At 50.3% G+C, this 19,913-nt stretch overlaps 9 protein-coding genes across 9 annotated transcripts; 3 read left to right on the forward strand and 6 right to left on the reverse strand.

The window, feature by feature from the left end:
• Positions 1–550: 550 nt before the first annotated feature.
• Positions 551–2,711, forward strand: N7525_003579 (ABC1 kinase family protein; the record flags this gene model as incomplete). The annotated part of the gene is made up of 3 exons (XM_002558972.2): positions 551–1,066; positions 1,130–2,478; positions 2,534–2,711. 3 exons carry the CDS (start codon positions 551–553, stop codon positions 2,709–2,711), a joined length of 2,043 nt encoding a protein of 680 aa, XP_002559018.2.
• A 396-nt stretch (positions 2,712–3,107) lies between these two features.
• N7525_003580 (holocytochrome c synthase CYC3) lies at positions 3,108–4,210 on the reverse strand (the record flags this gene model as incomplete). The annotated part of the gene is made up of 3 exons (XM_002558971.1): positions 3,108–3,357; positions 3,416–4,077; positions 4,133–4,210. 3 exons carry the CDS (start codon positions 4,208–4,210, stop codon positions 3,108–3,110), a joined length of 990 nt encoding a protein of 329 aa, XP_002559017.1.
• A 300-nt stretch (positions 4,211–4,510) lies between these two features.
• N7525_003581 (uncharacterized protein) lies at positions 4,511–6,714 on the reverse strand (the record flags this gene model as incomplete). Its single annotated transcript, XM_061212751.1, has 5 exons — positions 4,511–5,309; positions 5,363–5,487; positions 5,548–5,858; positions 5,958–6,422; positions 6,663–6,714. 5 exons carry the CDS (start codon positions 6,712–6,714, stop codon positions 4,511–4,513), a joined length of 1,752 nt encoding a protein of 583 aa, XP_061069772.1.
• A 438-nt stretch (positions 6,715–7,152) lies between these two features.
• N7525_003582 (ubiquitin-conjugating enzyme E2) lies at positions 7,153–8,122 on the reverse strand (the record flags this gene model as incomplete). Its single annotated transcript, XM_002558969.1, has 3 exons — positions 7,153–7,876; positions 7,956–8,035; positions 8,096–8,122. 3 exons carry the CDS (start codon positions 8,120–8,122, stop codon positions 7,153–7,155), a joined length of 831 nt encoding a protein of 276 aa, XP_002559015.1.
• A 254-nt stretch (positions 8,123–8,376) lies between these two features.
• sam50 (SAM complex subunit SAM50) lies at positions 8,377–10,135 on the forward strand (the record flags this gene model as incomplete). The annotated part of the gene is made up of 4 exons (XM_002558968.1): positions 8,377–8,409; positions 8,484–8,600; positions 8,685–8,871; positions 8,931–10,135. 4 exons carry the CDS (start codon positions 8,377–8,379, stop codon positions 10,133–10,135), a joined length of 1,542 nt encoding a protein of 513 aa, XP_002559014.1.
• A 333-nt stretch (positions 10,136–10,468) lies between these two features.
• Positions 10,469–11,568, forward strand: N7525_003584 (transporter YIP1; the record flags this gene model as incomplete). The annotated part of the gene is made up of 2 exons (XM_002558967.1): positions 10,469–10,813; positions 10,966–11,568. The coding sequence occupies 2 exons, from the start codon at positions 10,469–10,471 to the stop codon at positions 11,566–11,568; spliced, it is 948 nt and encodes a 315-aa protein (XP_002559013.1).
• A 271-nt stretch (positions 11,569–11,839) lies between these two features.
• On the reverse strand, positions 11,840–14,137 carry N7525_003585 (putative ubiquitin fusion degradation protein (Ufd1); the record flags this gene model as incomplete). Its single annotated transcript, XM_002558966.1, has 1 exon — positions 11,840–14,137. The coding sequence occupies one exon, from the start codon at positions 14,135–14,137 to the stop codon at positions 11,840–11,842; it is 2,298 nt and encodes a 765-aa protein (XP_002559012.1).
• A 529-nt stretch (positions 14,138–14,666) lies between these two features.
• On the reverse strand, positions 14,667–16,567 carry N7525_003586 (uncharacterized protein; the record flags this gene model as incomplete). The annotated part of the gene is made up of 4 exons (XM_061212752.1): positions 14,667–14,720; positions 14,787–14,879; positions 14,931–14,978; positions 15,038–16,567. The coding sequence occupies 4 exons, from the start codon at positions 16,565–16,567 to the stop codon at positions 14,667–14,669; spliced, it is 1,725 nt and encodes a 574-aa protein (XP_061069773.1).
• Positions 16,568–18,127: 1,560 nt separating this feature from the next.
• Positions 18,128–19,541, reverse strand: N7525_003587 (proteasome regulatory particle base subunit RPT6; the record flags this gene model as incomplete). The annotated part of the gene is made up of 3 exons (XM_002558964.2): positions 19,245–19,541; positions 18,492–19,167; positions 18,128–18,386 (listed from the first exon to the last, which is right to left on the reverse strand). Exons 1-3 carry the CDS (start codon positions 19,477–19,479, stop codon positions 18,128–18,130), a joined length of 1,170 nt encoding a protein of 389 aa, XP_002559010.1. The 5' UTR covers positions 19,480–19,541.
• Positions 19,542–19,913: the final 372 nt, after the last annotated feature.

Here is a 19,913-nt window from a genome sequence, read left to right on the forward strand (position 1 = left end):
GTTTTCGGGACTTGGAAGTCCTAGCAGTCACTAACAGGAACCGCTATAAAACAAGATCGACCCCCTCGACTCTTTCTCCTTAACAAAGAGCTAAGATATGCCGTATACATTGCCGGATTGGGTAATGGTTCATGCAAGCGGACAAAGGATGAGGAATGTGGTTGTGGAATGCAGGCGTTGATGACTTCGGAAAGTTAGAGCCTACCTACAACCTTCATAGGTAAACAATGGATCGTTTTATCTTCATAATTAGCTAAGTTATGCATACAAAACAGTGCACAAGGTGTATCTATCCAACCTTGGAAACCTTGGAAGGATGGAGATGCCATGCCCACCTGCAGGTGCTAACATAGTTTACGTAAGGTGGGGTTTGTCTTGTTTGTCTTACTTGCCTTGTTTGTCCCTTTTGGCAACCAGCTCATGTATGACGTCGCAGCACGTGTTTATCGTCTAGGATCTTGACCAGGAGTTCTACTCCGAGGCTGCTTCTTACTTCGACTTCGGCTTTTATGCTAGCTTTGCCATTCTATGCTAATACCTGCATGATAACATGAGGGCGGCCGGTCTCTTCGGCCGTTTCTGTCTCAAGCGTGGACTTCCGCGTCTCCCCCGACAACATTTCAGTCGCCCGCCATGGCCTCGGCAACTACTAAAAGGCACCCCGCGAAGGGCTCCCGTAATAGGTGGGATGCTCATGGCCACTCTGGCACCAGCTGCCTTTTTGAAACTTGCGAAAGAGCATGATGGCCATGACAAGACCGCGGAAATGCAGATGCTGGAGGCTTCGCGCGAAGAGGTCCGCAAGACGGTTTCACCCGACGCGCAAGGCCTTTCAAAGCTCTGCCAGACAATATGGGTCTATTTTTATTGTTATGTCTATGACCCTATCGCTACTGGGGTTCGATTCGTTCACCTTGCCATCATATTCATTCCGGTCGTCGCCACGGTGCCCGCCATATGGGTTGGTCGCAAAGTGCAGGGCCGGGGTGGCGCGCGGTCTGGCACATTGTGGTGGTATCGGTTCTTGGTGAAGGCAATGGAGCGGGCTGGTCCTGCGTTCATCAAGGTAAGTTTCATTGGCGAAGAACTTTCCATTGAAACTGAACTGACAACCTGGCTTCTGGAATAGCTTGGTCAATGGGCTGCTTCACGAACAGACATCTTCCCGCCGGAAATGTGCAACATAATGTCCTCACTTCACTCAAACGCTCCCGCTCACTCACTTCACCAGACGAAGCGTATCATCCGCAAAGCATTTAATGGACTGCCATTCGAGGACATATTCGAAGAGTTCCAGGAGGAGCCACTGGGTGTTGGAGCGATCGCGCAGGTCTACAAGGCGAAGCTGAAACCGAGCCTTGCTGCAACCCATGAGGAAGAATTGGGCGTCGAACCAAAACTACCAACACTGGGGGAGAAGGTTAGGAAAAATGTTGATGTGCTGGTCAAGAGTTCACCACAGCGTGTGCCATCTTCGTATGTCGCGATCAAGGTGCAGCACCCCAGGGTTGAGCAAATGATACATAGAGACTTGCGGATCATGTCATTTTTCGCCCACATGATCAACATTATCCCTACGATGCACTGGTTGTCTTTCCCTGATGAAGTACATCAATTTGGTGAAATGATGAAGCTACAGTTGGACCTTCGGATTGAAGCCGCCAACCTCGTCATATTCCGCCAAAAATTCAATTCTCGCACTACCGCTTGGTTCCCATACCCATACTTAGAATACACCACCCGTGAGGTGCTGGTTGAGGAATTTGCCCAGGGCATCCCGTTGGCCACCTTTTTGGATATTGGAGGGGGTTCGTATCAGCACGATATTGCCAATGAAGGCCTTGATGCATTCTTGCATATGCTGCTCATAGACAATTTTGTCCATGCCGATCTCCATCCGGGGAACATCATGGTTCGTTTCTACACGCCCAGCGAGCTGGACCTCTCCCTTGGCAAACGTTCGCGTGCGTTCGATGCTCCGACACGGGCCGAAGTTGATGTGACAGAGGCAGTCCTCGAGCGGTTACGTCCGAATCTCAATGACACCGAGGATTGGAAGGCTGCTCTTTCTCAGCTCAATGACGAGGGGTATCGACCGCAATTGATATTTATCGACACTGGTCTTGTCACTCAGCTAAATGACACCAACCGACAGAACTTCTTGGACCTCTTTCGAGCTATTGCTGAATTTGACGGATACCGGGCTGGTCAACTTATGGTCGAGCGATGCCGAACACCGGAAGAGGTCATTGATCCGGAGATATTTGCGCTGAAAATGCAGCATTTGGTTCTGAGTATCAAGTCCCGAACCTTCGCTCTGGGGAGTGTTAAGATTGGCGATATCCTCAGTGAAGTATTAACTATGGTCCGCGGGCACCACGTTCGGTTTGAAGGGGATTTTGTCAACGTCGTCATTTCATGTCTTTTGCTTGAAGGAATAGGACGTACCTTGAACCCCAACCTAGATCTGTTCAAGAGGTGAGTTTTCTCCACGAGGCTGTCAACTTATTCTACCGAAGCTGACTTTGTCTAGTGCCCTTCCTATTCTACGACAATTGGGATCTGGTAGTTCATTCCTGGAAACTGTGCGTTCGGGTGACTACTCAATGCTCTGGGTTTGGGTCGGCCTGGAGGCTCGTGGAATGCTGCAGGCCAGCATTGAGAGTGTTGAGTATTGCGTCAAGTATGACCAACTGTCCCCTAATATATGACACCGAGCGCTGTTCTTTTGTCCCATAGACGTCCAATTCTTCGCTGTTGATATAAAATCTCGGGTAGGATGCCCATTGAACGATATAAAGACAGGCATAACTGGTTTATCTTTGAATATTTTGAGGAATACACCTGTTTTTCTTTAAAAAATCTGCAAGGAAAATGCGGAACTTCCCATATTTGGGGCGGGAAATCAAAATTAATGCAAATATATCATTATCATATGTCTATTTTCATAGACTGACGGGAAAAAGACCAAGGTTGCGATATAAGACAAGAGGGAAGAAGACTATATCATACAAGCACAAGCGAAGATAAGCAATGGAACGCCAGCGCCATGCCTTCGAATAATTACAGTGGAGTGGAGAAGCAGACAGACTTGTTGCAGCTTTCTCTTAGCGCGAGGCCTGTTCACGAACACTTGCGCCGCTAGCCCTCCACCAAACATCACCTCCCCACCTCATTAATCGCTCAACAGCAGCCGTCGGTGTATCTAACGCAGGGCGGATATCAAGGTGGAAGACAGGTAGTCCGTGGGGATCTGGATCCCCAGAGTAGTAATCGATCACATATCGAACTTCCTTCGGGCCCGAAGGTGTCTGACGGATGACATACCAATCGTGACGGTCAAATGGAGGGGTTGTCCTGTTGGAACTGGAGTCAGTATTTGCCTAGGTGTAAACACCGGGAAGATAATTCTTACCCAAACTTGCTTGGGTACGCCCAGCTCAGTGCCTGGTATATCTGTGCTTTAGGTGACCACTCTTGCGGCCGACCCTGGAACCGGAGTAGACGAGGTTGGGAGGTCGAATCAAATTTTCCATTCTCGTCCGCATAGGTCAAGTCCATGCTGAGGTTTTCCTCGCCGCGGCGGCAGTGTTCCCATCCAGACCTGAGACCCTTGGCGAATACGCGCTCCCATCCCACAATTTCGTCCCAGGCACCCTCGTTCAGGAAGTTGTGCACTGCAACCATCGACTCAACCGCATCCTGGGGTGTGTCTGTGTGTCCTTTGCGCAGCATGGCGTTGTACATTTGTTGCGGAGACGGATACTCCCAGTTGCCTTCGCCGTCGCCTCTTGGAATTGAAGAGCCTTCACGCTCAACAGGAAGATCGACGGTTTGGTTATCGGCTCGCTCTTGAGAGATAGACGAGAACATGTAGTTCAAAGGATTAAGCTTTGAGAGGGTTGAGGGTTGCGGCGCGGTGTCACTGGGTGGCTGGGGTGTTTGCGCCGGTGTTGATTTTGGGGCCGAGTAGAATGGAGAATCTTTCGATTTCATGGGACAGCTGCTGGGGAGTTCAGCGGCAGGCGCTGGCGAGAGCGAGGACTTCGAGCCGGATTCATGCATCGGACATCCCGGCTTTAGATAAGAGTCAGTCTAAAAATCAAAGCCGTACAATATGCGCAAAACAAACCGGAGGAGATGCGTTCGAGGACGCATGTGGAACTGAAACTGCAGAAGTCTGCGGGGTGTCTGCCCAGAACCAACCCATATTGAAGTATGAAGCGCAAAAAGAATTATGGTAGGAAAGATCCCAAGGCGAAAGCGAACGCGATAAAAGACCGGAGAGAGCGGACTTTTTTTTCTGATGACATAAAGCTGACACGTGATAGGCTGGACCTAAAGCGGTGAAATGTAAACAATTCCCCTGGAGGGTTCTTATACTTCCTCTTTCTATATCTTTTCAATCGAACGTTCTTGCATTTGACGTCCTTTCTTTTGATTTTTGGCCTATTATTACTATTCCTGCTTGTTTTGTCATGCGAAATATACAAGTGCCCTTAATTGGGAGCTAGTTAAGGGAGAGAACACCCGTTCCGAGAAGAGATGAGAATTCCACTTCCTCCGACTCGGATATCACAAACCCAGTCATCGCTTCATCCCAGATAGAGCGCCAATTCAAGCTGTCCAAAGCTGCAACAAAGAAAAATCCGGCCATAAGTTTCGAAATCTGCTCCCATGACTGCCATCCACATACCATGGCGACACGGGCCAGTCGCTCCACAAACCATTGTCTCTCTGGCTGCCCAAGGGCACCTTGGGCTCCAACGAATAACGCCCAAACATAAAGTCCAAAGTTTTGATTTGGCAATCCCACAAGAAGAGACAATTTGCAGCTATCCAAAGCTGTCTTGAGGTGTTTCGTAAGGGCTCGACCCAATCCAGATGATGAAGGCGAGACAATCAGAAAATGATTGAGGTAACAAATACAAGCCACTCGGGTGACTGCTTCAATGGGATGAATATTGGGCTCCGGGTCGGAAGAACCTTCTGCATAGATATAGCTGAGAAGTTGGTGCTCTGCTTCGCAGTTGAGGATGCGGAAAAAGTCTTGGTCACCAGGTTTAATGGCTGTAGGATTCGTCTGATAAGTGATGCTAAAGAATACCATGTCACGAAGCACACTTATAATCTTCAATAAGGAGGGGCTGAGGAATGTATTGGCAGAAAATCCCGTGCCTAGTCTGTTGAGAGGAGACGAAGCCGGTGGTCTAATTCGTTGTTGGATCTCCGAAGGGATTGGCTGTGCATCCCAAGTTAATGGGAAAACTGGCTGGGTCATTAGGCCCGAGGCGGCTTTGATATCGGTTCTGTTTCATCAACAGTGAGCAGAACCCAATATAGAGGTGAACCGAAAACATACGTGATGATGGCAGACAACATAGAGGAAGAACGGATACTCTCATCCGTTATTCCACCCCTCAGATCAACCATACTTTTAAGACCTGTTAGGTGCGTATGTACCTCGCTAAACTCTCCGATAATCAGCTATGGGATGTTAGCAACACTGCGGCACTGCAACGCGACATTCACGGCCAGAATCCATACCGAACCAGTGAGAAGGTTGATTATGGTGTCAAATGCTTCATTACTGAGTCTGCGACTCGGATCCCGTACTTTCGCGCTCATTTCTTGAATGGACTTTGCTCTCATCATACAATAATCAGGGTCGTCGGTGAGTACCGAATCCCAATTACCCGATCGCTGGCTCGCGAGAACGGCACGATGTGCAGCACACATGCTCATCAGCCCAAAGAAACTACCCGGGTCCGAGAATGAGGATCGAACCATTAGTTCCATCTCTTGGTTCGAATCTTTGCTCGTATTCGGAAAGGTCATCGGTACGAATATCGTTTTCCCTTTCGCCCTATAGTCAGCTATAGTTCTGGGGAGGCTCATGCAGTACGAGCACCTAAAACGACCGGAACAATACGCAACGCTGAGTGAGTAATACTTACAGTAGTACACCAAGTGTGCAACCATCGACGGAAGCTCACTGGTACCGGGCAATGTAAAGAAAGGGTCAAGAAACCATGATGTGGGTGGGTTGGGATTTGAATGTAGAGGTAAAGGATAACCAGCACACCACCTGACAGGACGCACACGATAAAACGAGGTAAAACCGTCTCCAGAGTCTGTGTCCAGTATGGAAGACGAAGCCGAAGACTGAGGTGAAGCCCTCAACACCAGTCTTTGTTCATCCGATTCATCAACGGTCTTGGAAGTATCGGATTGCCCGCGATTCTGTCTGGATGTTCGTTTTAACCCAGCGAGTCTCTCACGTCGGCGTACATCGCGCATAACATGGGAGCGAATAGCCTTGCGTGCGTTGACATTTTTAATCCTCTTGGAGGTCAAGTCATCATCGTGATCGATGAATGTAAAGGAAGGCCGATCTAGCGGCGCAGGTTTGGTCTTGGGTTCTAGACGAGTACTTCAGTCCAAGCTCTTGGCGATCGAGGCTCTCTTTGGTGCAACTCTAACGCTGCTGACTGATAGGAGACCATAGACAAATAGGAAATAAACAGCAATATCACTCAAGATTGATGTGAATTTGGCCTCAAAAGAGGCAAAAGAGACACAAGAAAAAAGGCCAACAGGATTCGGGGTTCAGTTGAGTCCCTCCCCCAATATCAAGTGTATCAAAACCAGGAAGCACTGACCTGAATGGGGATGCCGAGGCGAACCAAAGGTGAAAGGCTGCAGATGATCCATCCGAAGGCCAAGGCAAGTTCGGAATGCAAAGGAAGAGAGGCAAAAAACAGAAGACAAACCAATAAAGAAGTGGATAGCAGGCTATGCAGTTGGGTGAAGGCGAGTTTAGAAGAGAAAAGGAGCGTAGTTACGTTGCCAATGCGGGGGAGCACAAGCCCGATTCAGCGCTAATCGTCTGGGATGATCCGGTGTTCAACGGTGTAACCTGTATTTGGAATAAATATTCTTCAAGAATTCAATAACTTTGCACTTCGTTGTTTTGGAGAGGGGGGAAAAAAGCCCATGGCGCCCGAATAATGCTTGCGAACCCGCTAAGGACAGGATAACAGCAACCAAAAAGAAAAAAAAAAGAAGAAAAAGAAAAAACCTAGGTTAAAACATGAAGACAAAGGGTATTCTAACATAATAGTAAAAAAAAAAAAAAAACCTAGTTCGATCTCATGCTCGCATATCACTCAGCAGTCGTGAGATCAGTGCATAGCCAAAGAAGACAGCAACACAGATCCAGATTCGGTTTCGCCCGGCCCAGCCTTGACCAGCCTCTCCCGCAACATGTCCACCATCCATGACAGATCCGATTCCAGGAGCACTACCGTTGGGTCGTCGACGTAAAGCACTTGTCTCTGGAGAACACTTGGCGGGCGCATTGGGATCAGGTAAAATCTGGCCGGTAGCGGAATCGATGCGATGCTCTTTCATCCAAGCCCAGTTTTCCTGGTCGAGTTCAGGCCATTCTGTGCGGAACTTCAAGCCTCCATCTCCCGCCTTGACATTATTGATACCCTTGGAAGTTCGAGTGACGCCGGCAGTGGCACTGACGTGAGAACCTCCTCCAGTCGAGTTCCACCACCGAGATCGCGCGGCAAGCACTCTGCGCTCACTTTCTGAACCACTGACACTTCCCGTGGTCATTTCTTCGCTGGTCATGAAAGAGAGAAGACCGATTAGAATGGTCGAGACTTCCCAGGCGGGGTTGAAGGATTTTGGGTGGAAGTCGCTGATGCTTAGACAGAGTCGAGTGGAAGGCTGGAATCGGCCACTGGGTGTGTGCATGCGGATGGCGGGAGGAGCAAATGGGTACTCTGGAGGGAAGATCAGTGTACCCCAGTACTGTCCATTTTCATAAGGAGTCCCCGGAGGTCCAGTGAGGATGTAATGCCATCTAGAGCAGGTTAGCTTCGGAGTTCTGCGGCAATGCAGTATTGTTTGGGGGGGGGGGGGGGGGGTTGTATATCACTTACTCAAGGATGTTGGTCTCAGACGGATGGGTCACAATAAATGGCGTAGGATCCTTTTGGATATTTTGGTATTCACGGGTGAGCTGTAGTATTGTTAGACATTATCCACGGATAACCGATTAGCCTGAGGTCTGGCCACTTACCCGTTTGAAAGCCGCTTTTGTGGCCATCTTTGATGATATGAGCGGAAGCAAGAGACTTCACAAAAGCAAAACAAGACCAGCCAGTGTGTGATGAGCAAGAGAAACCGAAACCGAGGAAAGAAAATGGACAGTGAAAGAAGTTGCGGAGTCAAAGGTGGATTGTCGCAATCAGGCGCTCATGTTCGACGGGTCACGTGCTGGTTCCATATCTTGCGGGTTCGGCACGCGCACCCCGATCTATTCCCCGGAGGCCGAAAGTTCTGGCCATTGCAGCCGCAAAGATGTCTTCCTCTTTCGCTGAAGGAGACGAGAGTGTTAGTACATATCTTAGGCAGCTCATGAATTGCCTGAATGTCCAGTTGGCGCTCTATTGACTATCCACTTCTAGGTCTTCGAACGTTTGCAACAGCGAGCAGACCCCAAGGTGTTGGAAGAGCAACAGCAGGCCGTTAATGAGCGCATGCAAGCTATTTACCAAAAGGCTCAGAATCGACTTGCTGAATTGGTATGGTCTTCAAATCCTAGAAGCCCGATGACAGGCAATTCGTATTTGCTTGCGGAGTTCCCGGCTGATCGCGAAGTCTATTAGATCGACGAAAACTCGACCTTGCCCTGCACCATCTCCTCTGTTCAGGTCACTAGCGCCCCCCATACCCGACGAAGCTTCCTTGAGCGCAACCTGAGCCCGCTTTTGAGTGCAAACAAGGGTCGGCCTTATACACTGTCCGAAGCTTTGCGGGAAGTGTCGGCTACCGCAGATAAACTTGGACGTTTCGGTATGAGAAGACGGGATAATGACAATAATGATAATGGGCGTCTACTAACATTATCTCAGATTTATTCCACCAGCCTATTTCGGTTTACTTGGATGAGTCGCAAGGCCAGAATGGCATGCGCAACATCGATGTCCATCTGGCGACGCGGGAGAAGTCCCGCGTGCTGATGAAGACCGGAACAGACCTGGGCAACGCTGAGGGTTCAGCTTACGGTAATCTTCTCTGGCGCAATGTCTTCGGTGGCGCCGAGACTTTGAACTTGAACGCTTCGCTCGGTACCCGGACACGGTCCGCTTACCAGGCTGCATTTGAGACTCCGATCCTGGGTGATCCCGATTTCCGCCTAGAAATCGGTGGCATTGCAAGCGCCACCCAGAAGTCCTGGGCGAGCCACGAGGAGGTTCTCAAGGGTGGCTGGAGCAAGCTCCGATGGATGTCCAAATCTGGTCACCGACACGAATTTGGATACAACGGTTTCTGGAGACAGGTCACTGGCCTTGCGGAGAACGCCTCCCCTACCGTCCGCGCAGACGCAGGTGACAGCGTGAAGAGCAGCATTTTCCATAGCTGGGTTAATGACCAGCGGGACAATGCCCTTCTGCCATCTCGCGGTTACTATGCCAAGGCCTTCAACGAGCTGGCCGGGTTTGGCCCGCTCAAGGGCGACGTCTCTTTTTGGAAGTCGGAAATTGAGACACAAGGTGCAGTCCCTATTCCCATCCCAGGAATCAAGGGTGACAGCGGCGTCAGCCTCACCACTGGATTCCGTGCCGGTCTTCTCTACCCACTTGGACTGGATTCCAACCCCCGTCCTCAACTTTCCCGCGTCAATGACCGCTTCCAGCTCGGAGGACCTACTGATGTCCGTGGATTCCGTCTCTGCGGTCTTGGTCCCCGGGAAGGCGTTGATTCACTTGGCGGCGATGTGTACGCTGCCGGAAGCGCCAATCTGCTGTTCCCGCTTCCCCGACTTGGTGCTGAGAAACCCGTGCGGTTCCAGGCCTTCTTGAACGGTGGCCGCTTGCTTTCTCTGCAAACCTCACAGAAAGCCACACCTACCACTAATGGTGAGGTGCAGAATGCCCTGGTGTCAACTCTCTCTGAACTACAAAGCGGACTGCCCAGTGTCGCAGCTGGCTTCGGTATTGTGTATGCTCACCCTGTCGCTCGCTTCGAGCTTAACTTTTCCTTGCCTCTGGCGTTGCGAAAGGGCGAGGAAGGCCGCAAAGGGCTCCAGCTGGGCATCGGTATCAATTTCCTGTAAACATGGCAAAGTAGATTTCTTGCGCATTCAACCATACCTTATACATTGCTTTACCAATTTCAATCAAGTTCAGGTTTAACGTTGAACATTTCTATATAATACCACGTACGTATCTGCCCTACATTTGAGTTCAGTTCGCTGGGCCAGGCCCGCGGGCCGGCCGATTAGACGCTTAGTCATCCAACATTATTGCCCAGGTGAGGCCATTTGGAGCTTTGAAGCTCTACAGCAATCCACGCTTTAGCCAGTCGCTACTCCCCGAGAACCCCAAACACGTCCTATATCCGAACGGAGACTAGTGATCTTCCGCTCTTCACGCCCTCAGTTGCGGCAATGGCTCAATACTATCCACAACAGCCGGGCTACGCCCCCCAGGGCGCACCACAGAATCTCCAGTTCTTTCCCTCGTCCTACTCCTCGGTTTCCGGTCACACAACCCCCTCACAAGCATCCTACGGCGCTGGGTATGGCGGGGCTCCCAATCCTTCCGCGCAGGCTTATCCTGCTGGTGGTGGGTATGGAGGCTTTGGGTCCCCGGCTGCTGGCGTCAGCGGGCGGATGGGCGAACAGGGCGGCTTGAGGACGGGTTGGTTGGCTGCATTTGGGACGGAGGGGTATGATGGTGAACCACCGTTGCTTGAGGAGTTGGGTGTCAACTTTGAACATATCCGGACCAAGGTTAGTGTGGATTGATTTTCTATTAGGCGCGTTCAGGAGACGTGGGGTTTGGGTCTTGCGGGTGGCTTGCTTTTACCCCGGGTTTTAAGTTGATTGTAGCTCTGGTCAACAGTGGATGCCCGATATTGGATGCTAACGGTCTCATTCTCTAGACTCTGACTGTTCTCAATCCCTTCGCCTCTATCGATAATCACCTTATGGACGATAGCGATCTCTACGGAGCTCTGCTATACATCGTCTTGTACGGCACTTTCCTCCTGCTCTCAGGCAAGGTGTTCTACGGCTATATCTATGGCGTGGCGGTTTTCGGTACCGTCGCTTTGCATTTGATCCTCAGCCTCATGTCTCCCGCTCTCGACACCGTCCCGACTCCGAACGCCGCTGACCCTACCAACTACAACCCCCACCACAAACCCTCCATGTCCGGTGCCTCGGCCGCCGGCCACTTCTCTGCTACTCTGACCTTTCCGCGCTCCGCTAGCGTGCTGGGCTACTGCTTCCTTCCTTTGGTGCTTACCAGTCTCATTGGTATCCTGATTCCCATGGATACCATGTTCGGCTATCTCTTGACTATTGCCGCTGTTGGCTGGTGCACATACAGTTCGTCAGGGATGTTCTGCGCCGTCGCGCGTATGAGTGGAATGAGGGGTCTCGTGGCGTATCCGTTGGCTCTATTCTATGTTGTTTTTGGAATTATGGGTATCTTCTCTTCGCGTGGCACTGGCTCGCTAGCAGCGAAGACAGGTGCGGCTTGAAAAGGTTGGGCTTTGATTGATACACATTCTCTGTCTGCACATTTCATGGATGGGTCTTTACGCTAGTGGCTGCGACGTCTAGGGTCTTAGTTTTAGACCAGCCTTTGCATTTTAATCATGAATATTATGAAATTCCAGCTGTGTTTATACATCATTCATCATGTATTATTAAATTCGCCTGCCTGTCTTTCTAGATTGTAAACTCTGCGGTCCTTCACCTGATGCAAACAAGCCCATGTTCTCATTATCACATTTAAGTCTAAATCAAGGATCATGTACTCGTTGCATCCTGAGTTGGTGCCCATTTAGACAGCCACTCTCTCGCCTTCTCCAGGTCGCCACCCGCGGCTTCGGCTGCTGCAATACACCATGGTAGATCATACACTTTGTTGTTCCCTACAGTGCTTTCTGCTGCAATCAACTCCGCGAGATTGCGACGGTGTTGACTTGTTTCATCAGCACAGAGATATAAAGGCGCCGTGTTAGTCACATTCGGCTGCATATTAAGAGCTTCGACAAGTGGGCGTGTTAACTTCATGATTTCCGCCACACTCATCGTGACTGGAGGATCAGAGTCAGATGCCCTTTTCTGCTTCGCCGTTTTGCAATACTCATTCCGACACCAAGGCTTTCCACACCCGGTCATCATCTGGGAAAGATATCGGCGTTCAATGCGACGACGCAGTGCTTTACCCTCTGGATCGTGCGTGTCCACATACAGCGGTCCGAAACAGAAGCTGCACAGGCCAACAGACTCATTGCCGGTTTTGTTCAATGTCCTGCCGCAATTCCTGTTCATACAGATGCGCGGTGCCGGTCGAGAAAGGCGCTCCAGGTCATGGTGACGAAGATGGGTGTTCATGTCTCGTAGTCGGATAATCTTATTACACAGATGGCATTCCGTGGTGCGTCCTCCGTCCACCAGTTCGTGTGGAGTGAGGCCGGAGAGCATCACCTCGGGGTCACGGAAATCAGGGTCAGAGTCGCCTTTCTGTGGCACGAGCAGATGGCAGAATTGACAGAGAATCAACTTCCCAGGACAATCTGTAGTGCGATGTTGCGCGAGACTAGGAAGTCCTTCGAACTCTCCTGCACAGTCGGTGCATTTGTGCGTTTGGTGGAAGATACCGTCATGTTTTTCTTTGCTCGTTGCATCATTGCCATGGCCGGAGTCATGTGGGCAGTGCCAGTGACATTGCCATTCTGGAGACCGCTTTTGGAAGACATTCTGACACTGCGAACATAATACATTATTGCGAAGACAGAAGTTCTCGTGCAGAACTAATGTCCGTTCAGGAACCCATTGCTGGCAGTTCTTGCACTGCACATCGCCAGGCTCGTGGGATTCTTCCATCTCATTATGCCTGACTGACGAATCAAACGGATTTACTGTGATCCGTAGGTGGTATTGCGATGGCGACTGCTGCTGTGTATCAGATGATTCACTGCCTGCAGGATCGGCGTGAACTGCTATATAGAGGGCCTCGGCGTCTTCCAGAACCACATTTGTAGGCCGAAGATCGAATGTCTTGCGCGCCTGGCTCGAGAAATCCCCCAAGACATGCACATCCGATCTTGGTCGACTTCTTTGGCGAGTAGAAAAGGGACTAGCAAAAAGGCTCAGTTCTGGGTTGTCGCTTGTGAGCTCAATCCGAATAGTATCTTGGGGGTTCAAATCTCGAAGTTCATAATCCACATATTCCCCAGGCAATACTTGGGCAGTGACACCTTCTCCAATGCTGAGGATACCACCGATCGAACTGCCGCTAACAGTACCCGGCGCACGTGAAGCCTTTTCCAATCTCTTCTGTAGCGTTTCTCGGGCCTGTTCCTCCGACAATGCAACGATGTCAACTTCAAGGTCTGTATCCACCACGCAGATTCCTTCGCCTTCGGGAAACACTTTATCCACCAAGAACCTGAATGACTCGCTCCGCGTACCCGGCACTGTCAGAAGCTCGCCCGTCGTGAGGGTCGTAAAGTTGTCCCGTAAGTATCTTTCCAAAAGGGCCTTCCAGTCTTCAGGATCGTATCCGGCTTCCAGCGGACGGAGGCGAACATAGGTACCCTTGGGTAGTTGTTTCGCATGTACTGTGACCGCGGGGCCAGCCCGTGGTGATGGTTCCGTTTCTACTTGCGCCGACGGGTCTTGTGGTTCGCCATTTTCGCCCAAGAACTCTTCATCCTTGATATCGAGGGAGTCTCTGAGCAACGTACTCAGCGCGACTTCATTCTCTTCAGCGGAGAACTCCCGAATGCCCGCATAGATGAATCGACCATTGAGAGGATTGACAATGCGGAAGATCAACGGGTGGGGTAGTTGCTGCTGACGTTGCTCGACCTCTTGACGGGCGCGTGATTCGGCGGCGAAGGTATGGTGGTTGAAGGGATCGAATGACGGAGTAAGTACACGAGCGTTCCCGGAGGGGACAGCTTGAAGCGGAGCGGCAGCTAGCAGCTGTTCGAGCGCAGATTGTGGTAGAGTGATTTTGTCACCGGTTAGTCGATGCGCCCGCTCTGGCGATGCGACGAGTAGCTGGGACGACCACACTAGAGTATCTTCAGCCATGATGGATATTGATAGTGATTAGAGAGAGAATGCATTCTTTAGTATGAATTATTCCAAGACGGCGGGGACGGACGGCAATAGCGGCGAAGGCGACAAAACTCTATACTCCAAGTCCACCGCTTCTCTCTCCGCTTATTTGAATAGACGGGGGAGTGACGTGACAGATCTTCTCTCGTCTCTCACTGTCTTTGGTTGCTTTTATGTATAATACAAGGAATCTATATTTTGGGTCTATATTTATCTTCCACTTATCAATGGATCTATCTACATGTTTCCAAGGTTATATGTGACTACACTACACCCAATATACAACATATATCTACAGTTCTGCCCGAGAAAAGCCAGGTTTCGCCAGATCTGCCACTACGGCGGTCTGTACGGCCGATAAGAGATAAGAGTTTCAATTCTGGAAGCCTCCACGCTGGGCACCTCGCTTTAAAATCAAGTTAATGTACTACATATGCGATAATTCCAGGATTCGCCTTGATTACCAATATAAAAAAAGGAGGTTGAACCAAAACCCTGGAATTTAATAGAAATCGCCGCGCATTCGCCCGCGAGCACTGGTATTACACCAGTCACACTGCCGGACAGGTTAGTATATGTCTTCATTCGATTATGGGGCCCTCGGTGGGTGATAGGCACGTACCAGTGTCTTCGAGCATCCTTCATTGTGCTGAATGCAATAATCACCCTGGCAGCCCTGGCATGTGTGCTGGCATTCTAGCTTACAGGAAGCACACTATTATGGTCAGAAAGAGAACTAACATCGTAAAGCCGGAGAGTTACTCACAGTAGGGCCACATTCCCAGCAGTCTTTGCTTACACCTCGTTCCAATCTCTACATGACGGGGATCAGCGACATGGACGGTTGGCAGGACAGATTCAATCTCAACATACCTCACGTTCCTGCAGTTCAGCAGCACTGGGGTGGACTGCAGTCTGATGCGGGGACAGGCTTACTCGTACAGGCTGTGGGTTTGGTAGACAGTTACCACAGAACCATTTATTGCACCGATGGCACCAACAGTTGGTAAGGCAGTCTGAGCAGCGGGCAATAAGGATGGGATGCTCGCCTGGAATTAGCTCGGGCCGTTTCGCCGCTGCAACGCTAGATGAGTGCAATGGCGGGGGACTAAGCATCGGAAATTGGCTATCTGGGGACTGGCTCCAAATAGCGGGCCCTTCGGGGGAACTGTGGCATCCGTCACATCCACGAGGCCCGAGGGCTACGGTGGCCACGGCAGGTCCGAGCAACGGAACCTCAGCCGGGGTGCCCTCCGCGGTCGAACTGTGTAGATCGGGATCGTGTCTCGGGCCACGACAAAGAACAGCGTCAAAGGCAATGATGCCCTCACATTTCTTAAGCACCTGAGCCCAACCTTCCTCAAGGGTGTGCTTGAAAAGCTTCCCTGATGCGCTGTACCACTCGTTTTGCTGCCCTCCCGATGAGGATCCCGTGGAGGCGCTATCCTCCTGATCAGAGTTAGATGGGGTTTGGCTGGGTGTCCGCGAATTTCCCACACGGGTGCCCCACCAGTCTCGGTATCGGGGTCGTGCCACTGCCCGGGGTCCCGTGTGCATGGGAGAGAAGTGGTAGATACCCTTCACTCTCGGAGTACCCGCAGGGCGTGAAGGCCGAACGGCATGCTGAATGACCTGCATGAGCTTGCGTTCGTTGAGATGGCGACATTCGCGAATAGACAGGATATTGACGTTGAAACGATCCGTCGAGATGATATCGGCCACCAGATCAGCCGGCACTGAGATCCCGTCCAAGATCAGAGTGCGCACATCTTGCAATATACCTCTGCGTTCGAGACTTGTAAAAATGCGCTTTAATGGGGCGGAGTAGATCTCGTCCTCGGTCTGGGAGTCGTTCTCCGCTTGTGTTAATGTAGGGACTTCTGCGCCCCGACAGCGGGAGAGATCAAGATGTCGGAACACATATGGCGTCTGAGTGATTAGGGTGCGTAGGCGGCGTGAAGTTGAGCTCAACGTCATCAAGGAAGATACTGATAGATATGGTGCCATCTGGTCGAGGATCAAGCTATTGCTCAGAACATCCTCTAGTCCCGTTCGGTGAGGGGATTCCGGTGCTATAGATTGCGTATTTGATACCACCCGTTCAGTGGGTAGTTCCCGCACGACGGGCTCCAGGCCGAGTTCCTTCAGCGTCAAGCGGCGAGACCCATAAAAATCGGGGGCGCGGCCGATTAGGTCCCGTCTGTAGGCAGTCATAGCGCCTACGGCGAGTTCATCACCGTGGAATCCAAAGGGCGAGGCATTGGGTTGGATATCCCGGAGGGCAGCACGGGCTTTGACGAGCTCGCTTTCCAGGAGATTGATTGTCGATTGTAAGACGACAGACATGGCTTCGGTCCTCTTAGGGTCAATGGCAAAGGCTATGGAAGACCAGAGGTCGGACATAGTCCGGTAGATTTATCCAGGGAAAGGGAAATTTAAAAGTCAAGCTTGAAAGTATAGAAAAGGGGGGGAAGGGGAAGGGAATAGTTTAAATGAACAGGGGACTCGGATAAATACAATCATTGGCATTGTCAGATCATTCCTGAGTCAGATTTGGGAAAAGAAGAAATAAAAAAAGAAATAAAGAAGTAGTCCGTACAACATGGAGTATAGAATGGAGGTGTGGAGTTTGTGGAGAGAATCCCTAGTATGGAGTACGGAGTAGATCAGGAAGATTCCATTTTTGGAATATTATAATTTATACGTTATATGTCTCTATATTCCAAGGTTGTAGGTACAATATCTATTATGGTTATATACTATACTACATATGTACCTATATCGATATTCTAATTCGATTGAGTAACCTTGGAAAATAGAGATAACCGGGCCTACCAAAAATGGGCTGTCGGTCAACAACTTAGTTCACATGTCCCCGTGGATGTCCACGGGTACATACAACATACATGACATATAATAGATCTCTTCAAGAATTACAACATACATATACAATATACTGTTCTAATATTATATGGTTTTCAACTCTAAACCGTCTTGGCCGTGCAAGGGATTAAAAAGTCCAAAATACGTGGAAGTGTTAGTGTTCAAAGTATGGAAAGTGGACCTGGTATCTCAAGGGGTCAAGTAACTCCGTAGGGGACGTTGGGAAATGATCCGCTGGTCACGCGCAAGTCCGCGTCAGTCTAAACCGGCAAGGGGAGAAATGCGTGGTCCAATGGGTTTAATCTATATTAACCGATGTATATGGAGTACATACGGACTTTCAGCTGGACTCTTGATCTCATACCATATACATATGTACATTATATGCTAATACATTCTCTATATTATGTATACAATACAATACTCCGTATACCTATACCTTACATATACTAATACCGGAGTACGGAGTACACTGTTAAAGACACATTTTTTTTTAACCTGCCAAGACAATAGTCAGATCCCTGAATTCCGCGCCAAGGCCAATTGAGACATCTCTGATCTACACGGTCCGCGGCATCATGCCAAGCCTTCACTCCAGGACTATGTATGTACCACATACTCCGTACGGAGTACGGATAACCAACTACAACATACAATATTTTATGTGCCATTCGAGATAAGCTGAAGCTGCCAAGCCCTATGATGCAGATCCTCCTTTCTCTTCGCCAGTTGAGAAAAAGAGTCCAATCGAGTTCCGTAGATCTACTTTTAGGATCTCCTTGCACATCAGATCACATATCCCAGTACGAGGTAGATGGCTGATACACTACTTCGTACTCCGTACCCCGTACATGTATTTGGACGGAGAGTATGCAGCGAGGCCAAGCAGGCAGTCGCCCCAAAGAGGTTGCCAAGAAATAGTTACACCCCTACACATCACCCAAAATAGGATCCTGACACGTCGCACAACTATGCATTTACTTGGGGTGAGAATTATCAGGGTAGGATTAGAACTAGTGATACAATGTTGTCGATCGTTCCCCAAGCCCCCGGGATCCACCCCCCGCTTCGGAGAGGACTCTACTTCCACAGCTTCGACACGGCCACCTCCTTATCATCGTGCTTGTTGAGAATCTTGGCGGTGGCCAGGTCAAAGTCTTCTTGTGTGACATGAACCCGACGCTCGCGGAGTGCATACATTCCTGCCTCTGTACAGACACCCTTGAGCTCGGCTCCAGAGCACCCGTTCATCTTCTCGGCAATCTTGGTCAGGTTGATCCCACGGGTCAGATTCATCGACCGAGAGTGGATCCGCAGGATGTCGGCACGGGCTTCGACGCTACAAAAGGAAAGTAAGGTTAGCATCGTATCCAAGAAGGAAGGAAGGAAGGAAGGAAGAAGGGAACAAGCCATAAACAACAGGGGTGAAGTGGGTTGGACTGACGATGGAGGGGGGAATTCGATCTTTCGATCAATTCGCCCAGGCCGAAGTAGGGCGGGATCCAGAATATCCAGTCTGTTGGTCGCCATGATAATCTTAATGTTCTTCGTTGGCTCGAAGCCGTCCAACTGGTTCAACAACTCCAGCATGGTGCGTTGCACCTCCGAGTCACCGCCTCCTGATGAATCTATCCGGCTTGATCCAATACTGTCAATCTCGTCCATGAAGATGATACTTGGTGCATGCTCCCGTGCCATGACGAAAAGCTCACGCACCATCCGACTACCCTCACCGATGTATTTCTGGACCAGTTCTGAACCACTCACTCGGATGAATCGGCAGTCGGTATGGTGAGCGGCTGCTCGAGCAAGCAGGGTCTTGCCGGTTCCAGGTGGGCCGTAAAGCAAGACACCCTTCGGCTGTGCGATACCCAGAGATTCAAAGAGCTCGGGGTGCTTGAGGCCAAGCTCGATGACTTCCTTGATTTCTTTGATTTGCTGGTCTAGGCCACCAATCATGTCGTAAGTGCTGTCGGGGACCTTCTCGACCATCATGAGCGCAACCAGAGGATCGACCGAGGACGGCAACATCTTCTCCAACTTGTAAGAGTCAGACAGGAGAGCGACTCGCTTGCCCACAACGAGTTTGCCAATGTCCACACCATCAGAGATATCCACCACTGCGACCAAGGAAATCATAGTGTTAGCGTAAGCCCGATCATCAAAAGCCAAGATAATTGCAATGGACAAAGCCTACCGTATTTTCCTTCCGGGTGTACCTTCACCAGGACCTTTTTGGTGCTCATCACCTTCACCACCTCGCCAACGTAGGAGCCAGGTTGTTGCAGCAAGCCAAGCTCTTCGCGCAGTAGACGGACTCTCGAGTTGTAGTCATTGCGCTGCGCTTCTAATCGTCGTAGAACGGCCTGGCCTTGAATAATCTCGAGCTTCATGCCCTCGATTTTATTGCGATAGTAGTTGTCCAGAGCCATGATGGCGAATGGGCTGATGACGCTATAGAGACTCAAGGGCTGTCTGTCTTGCACAGAGCGCAGATGAAGTAAAGAAAAAGACCTTTATCTTTCTGCTCAGAGAATAGTATGTCGTGAATTCGGTCAGGGGAGATGTAGCTCGGGGGTAGAAACGGAGAAGTTGAAGCTGGGGTTTGGCGAGCAGAGCAGTCCAGCTGTAGGTGAAGCTCAGGTCCGGTGCCCGCCCGGGCGTTCAGGTGTGCTGACTAAGAAAGACAACAATTACAGCCTGAAATATCAGGTTACATAAGAAGACAAACCAGTCAAACACTCGGCTTTGTTTCCATGGATGTCAGCTCCCCACCCAATGAGTCAGCTGTGCATTTGATTGGGCGGTCAGGCCTTGGAGCTGCCCAGGTGGGCTGATGATCGGGTCATCTGCAACGAGAAGGCAA

Source organism: Penicillium rubens (genome assembly GCF_028828025.1).
Source record: "Penicillium rubens strain IBT 27055 chromosome Unknown utg000002l_segment0_segment0, whole genome shotgun sequence".
Taxonomy (NCBI): domain Eukaryota; kingdom Fungi; phylum Ascomycota; class Eurotiomycetes; order Eurotiales; family Aspergillaceae; genus Penicillium; species Penicillium rubens.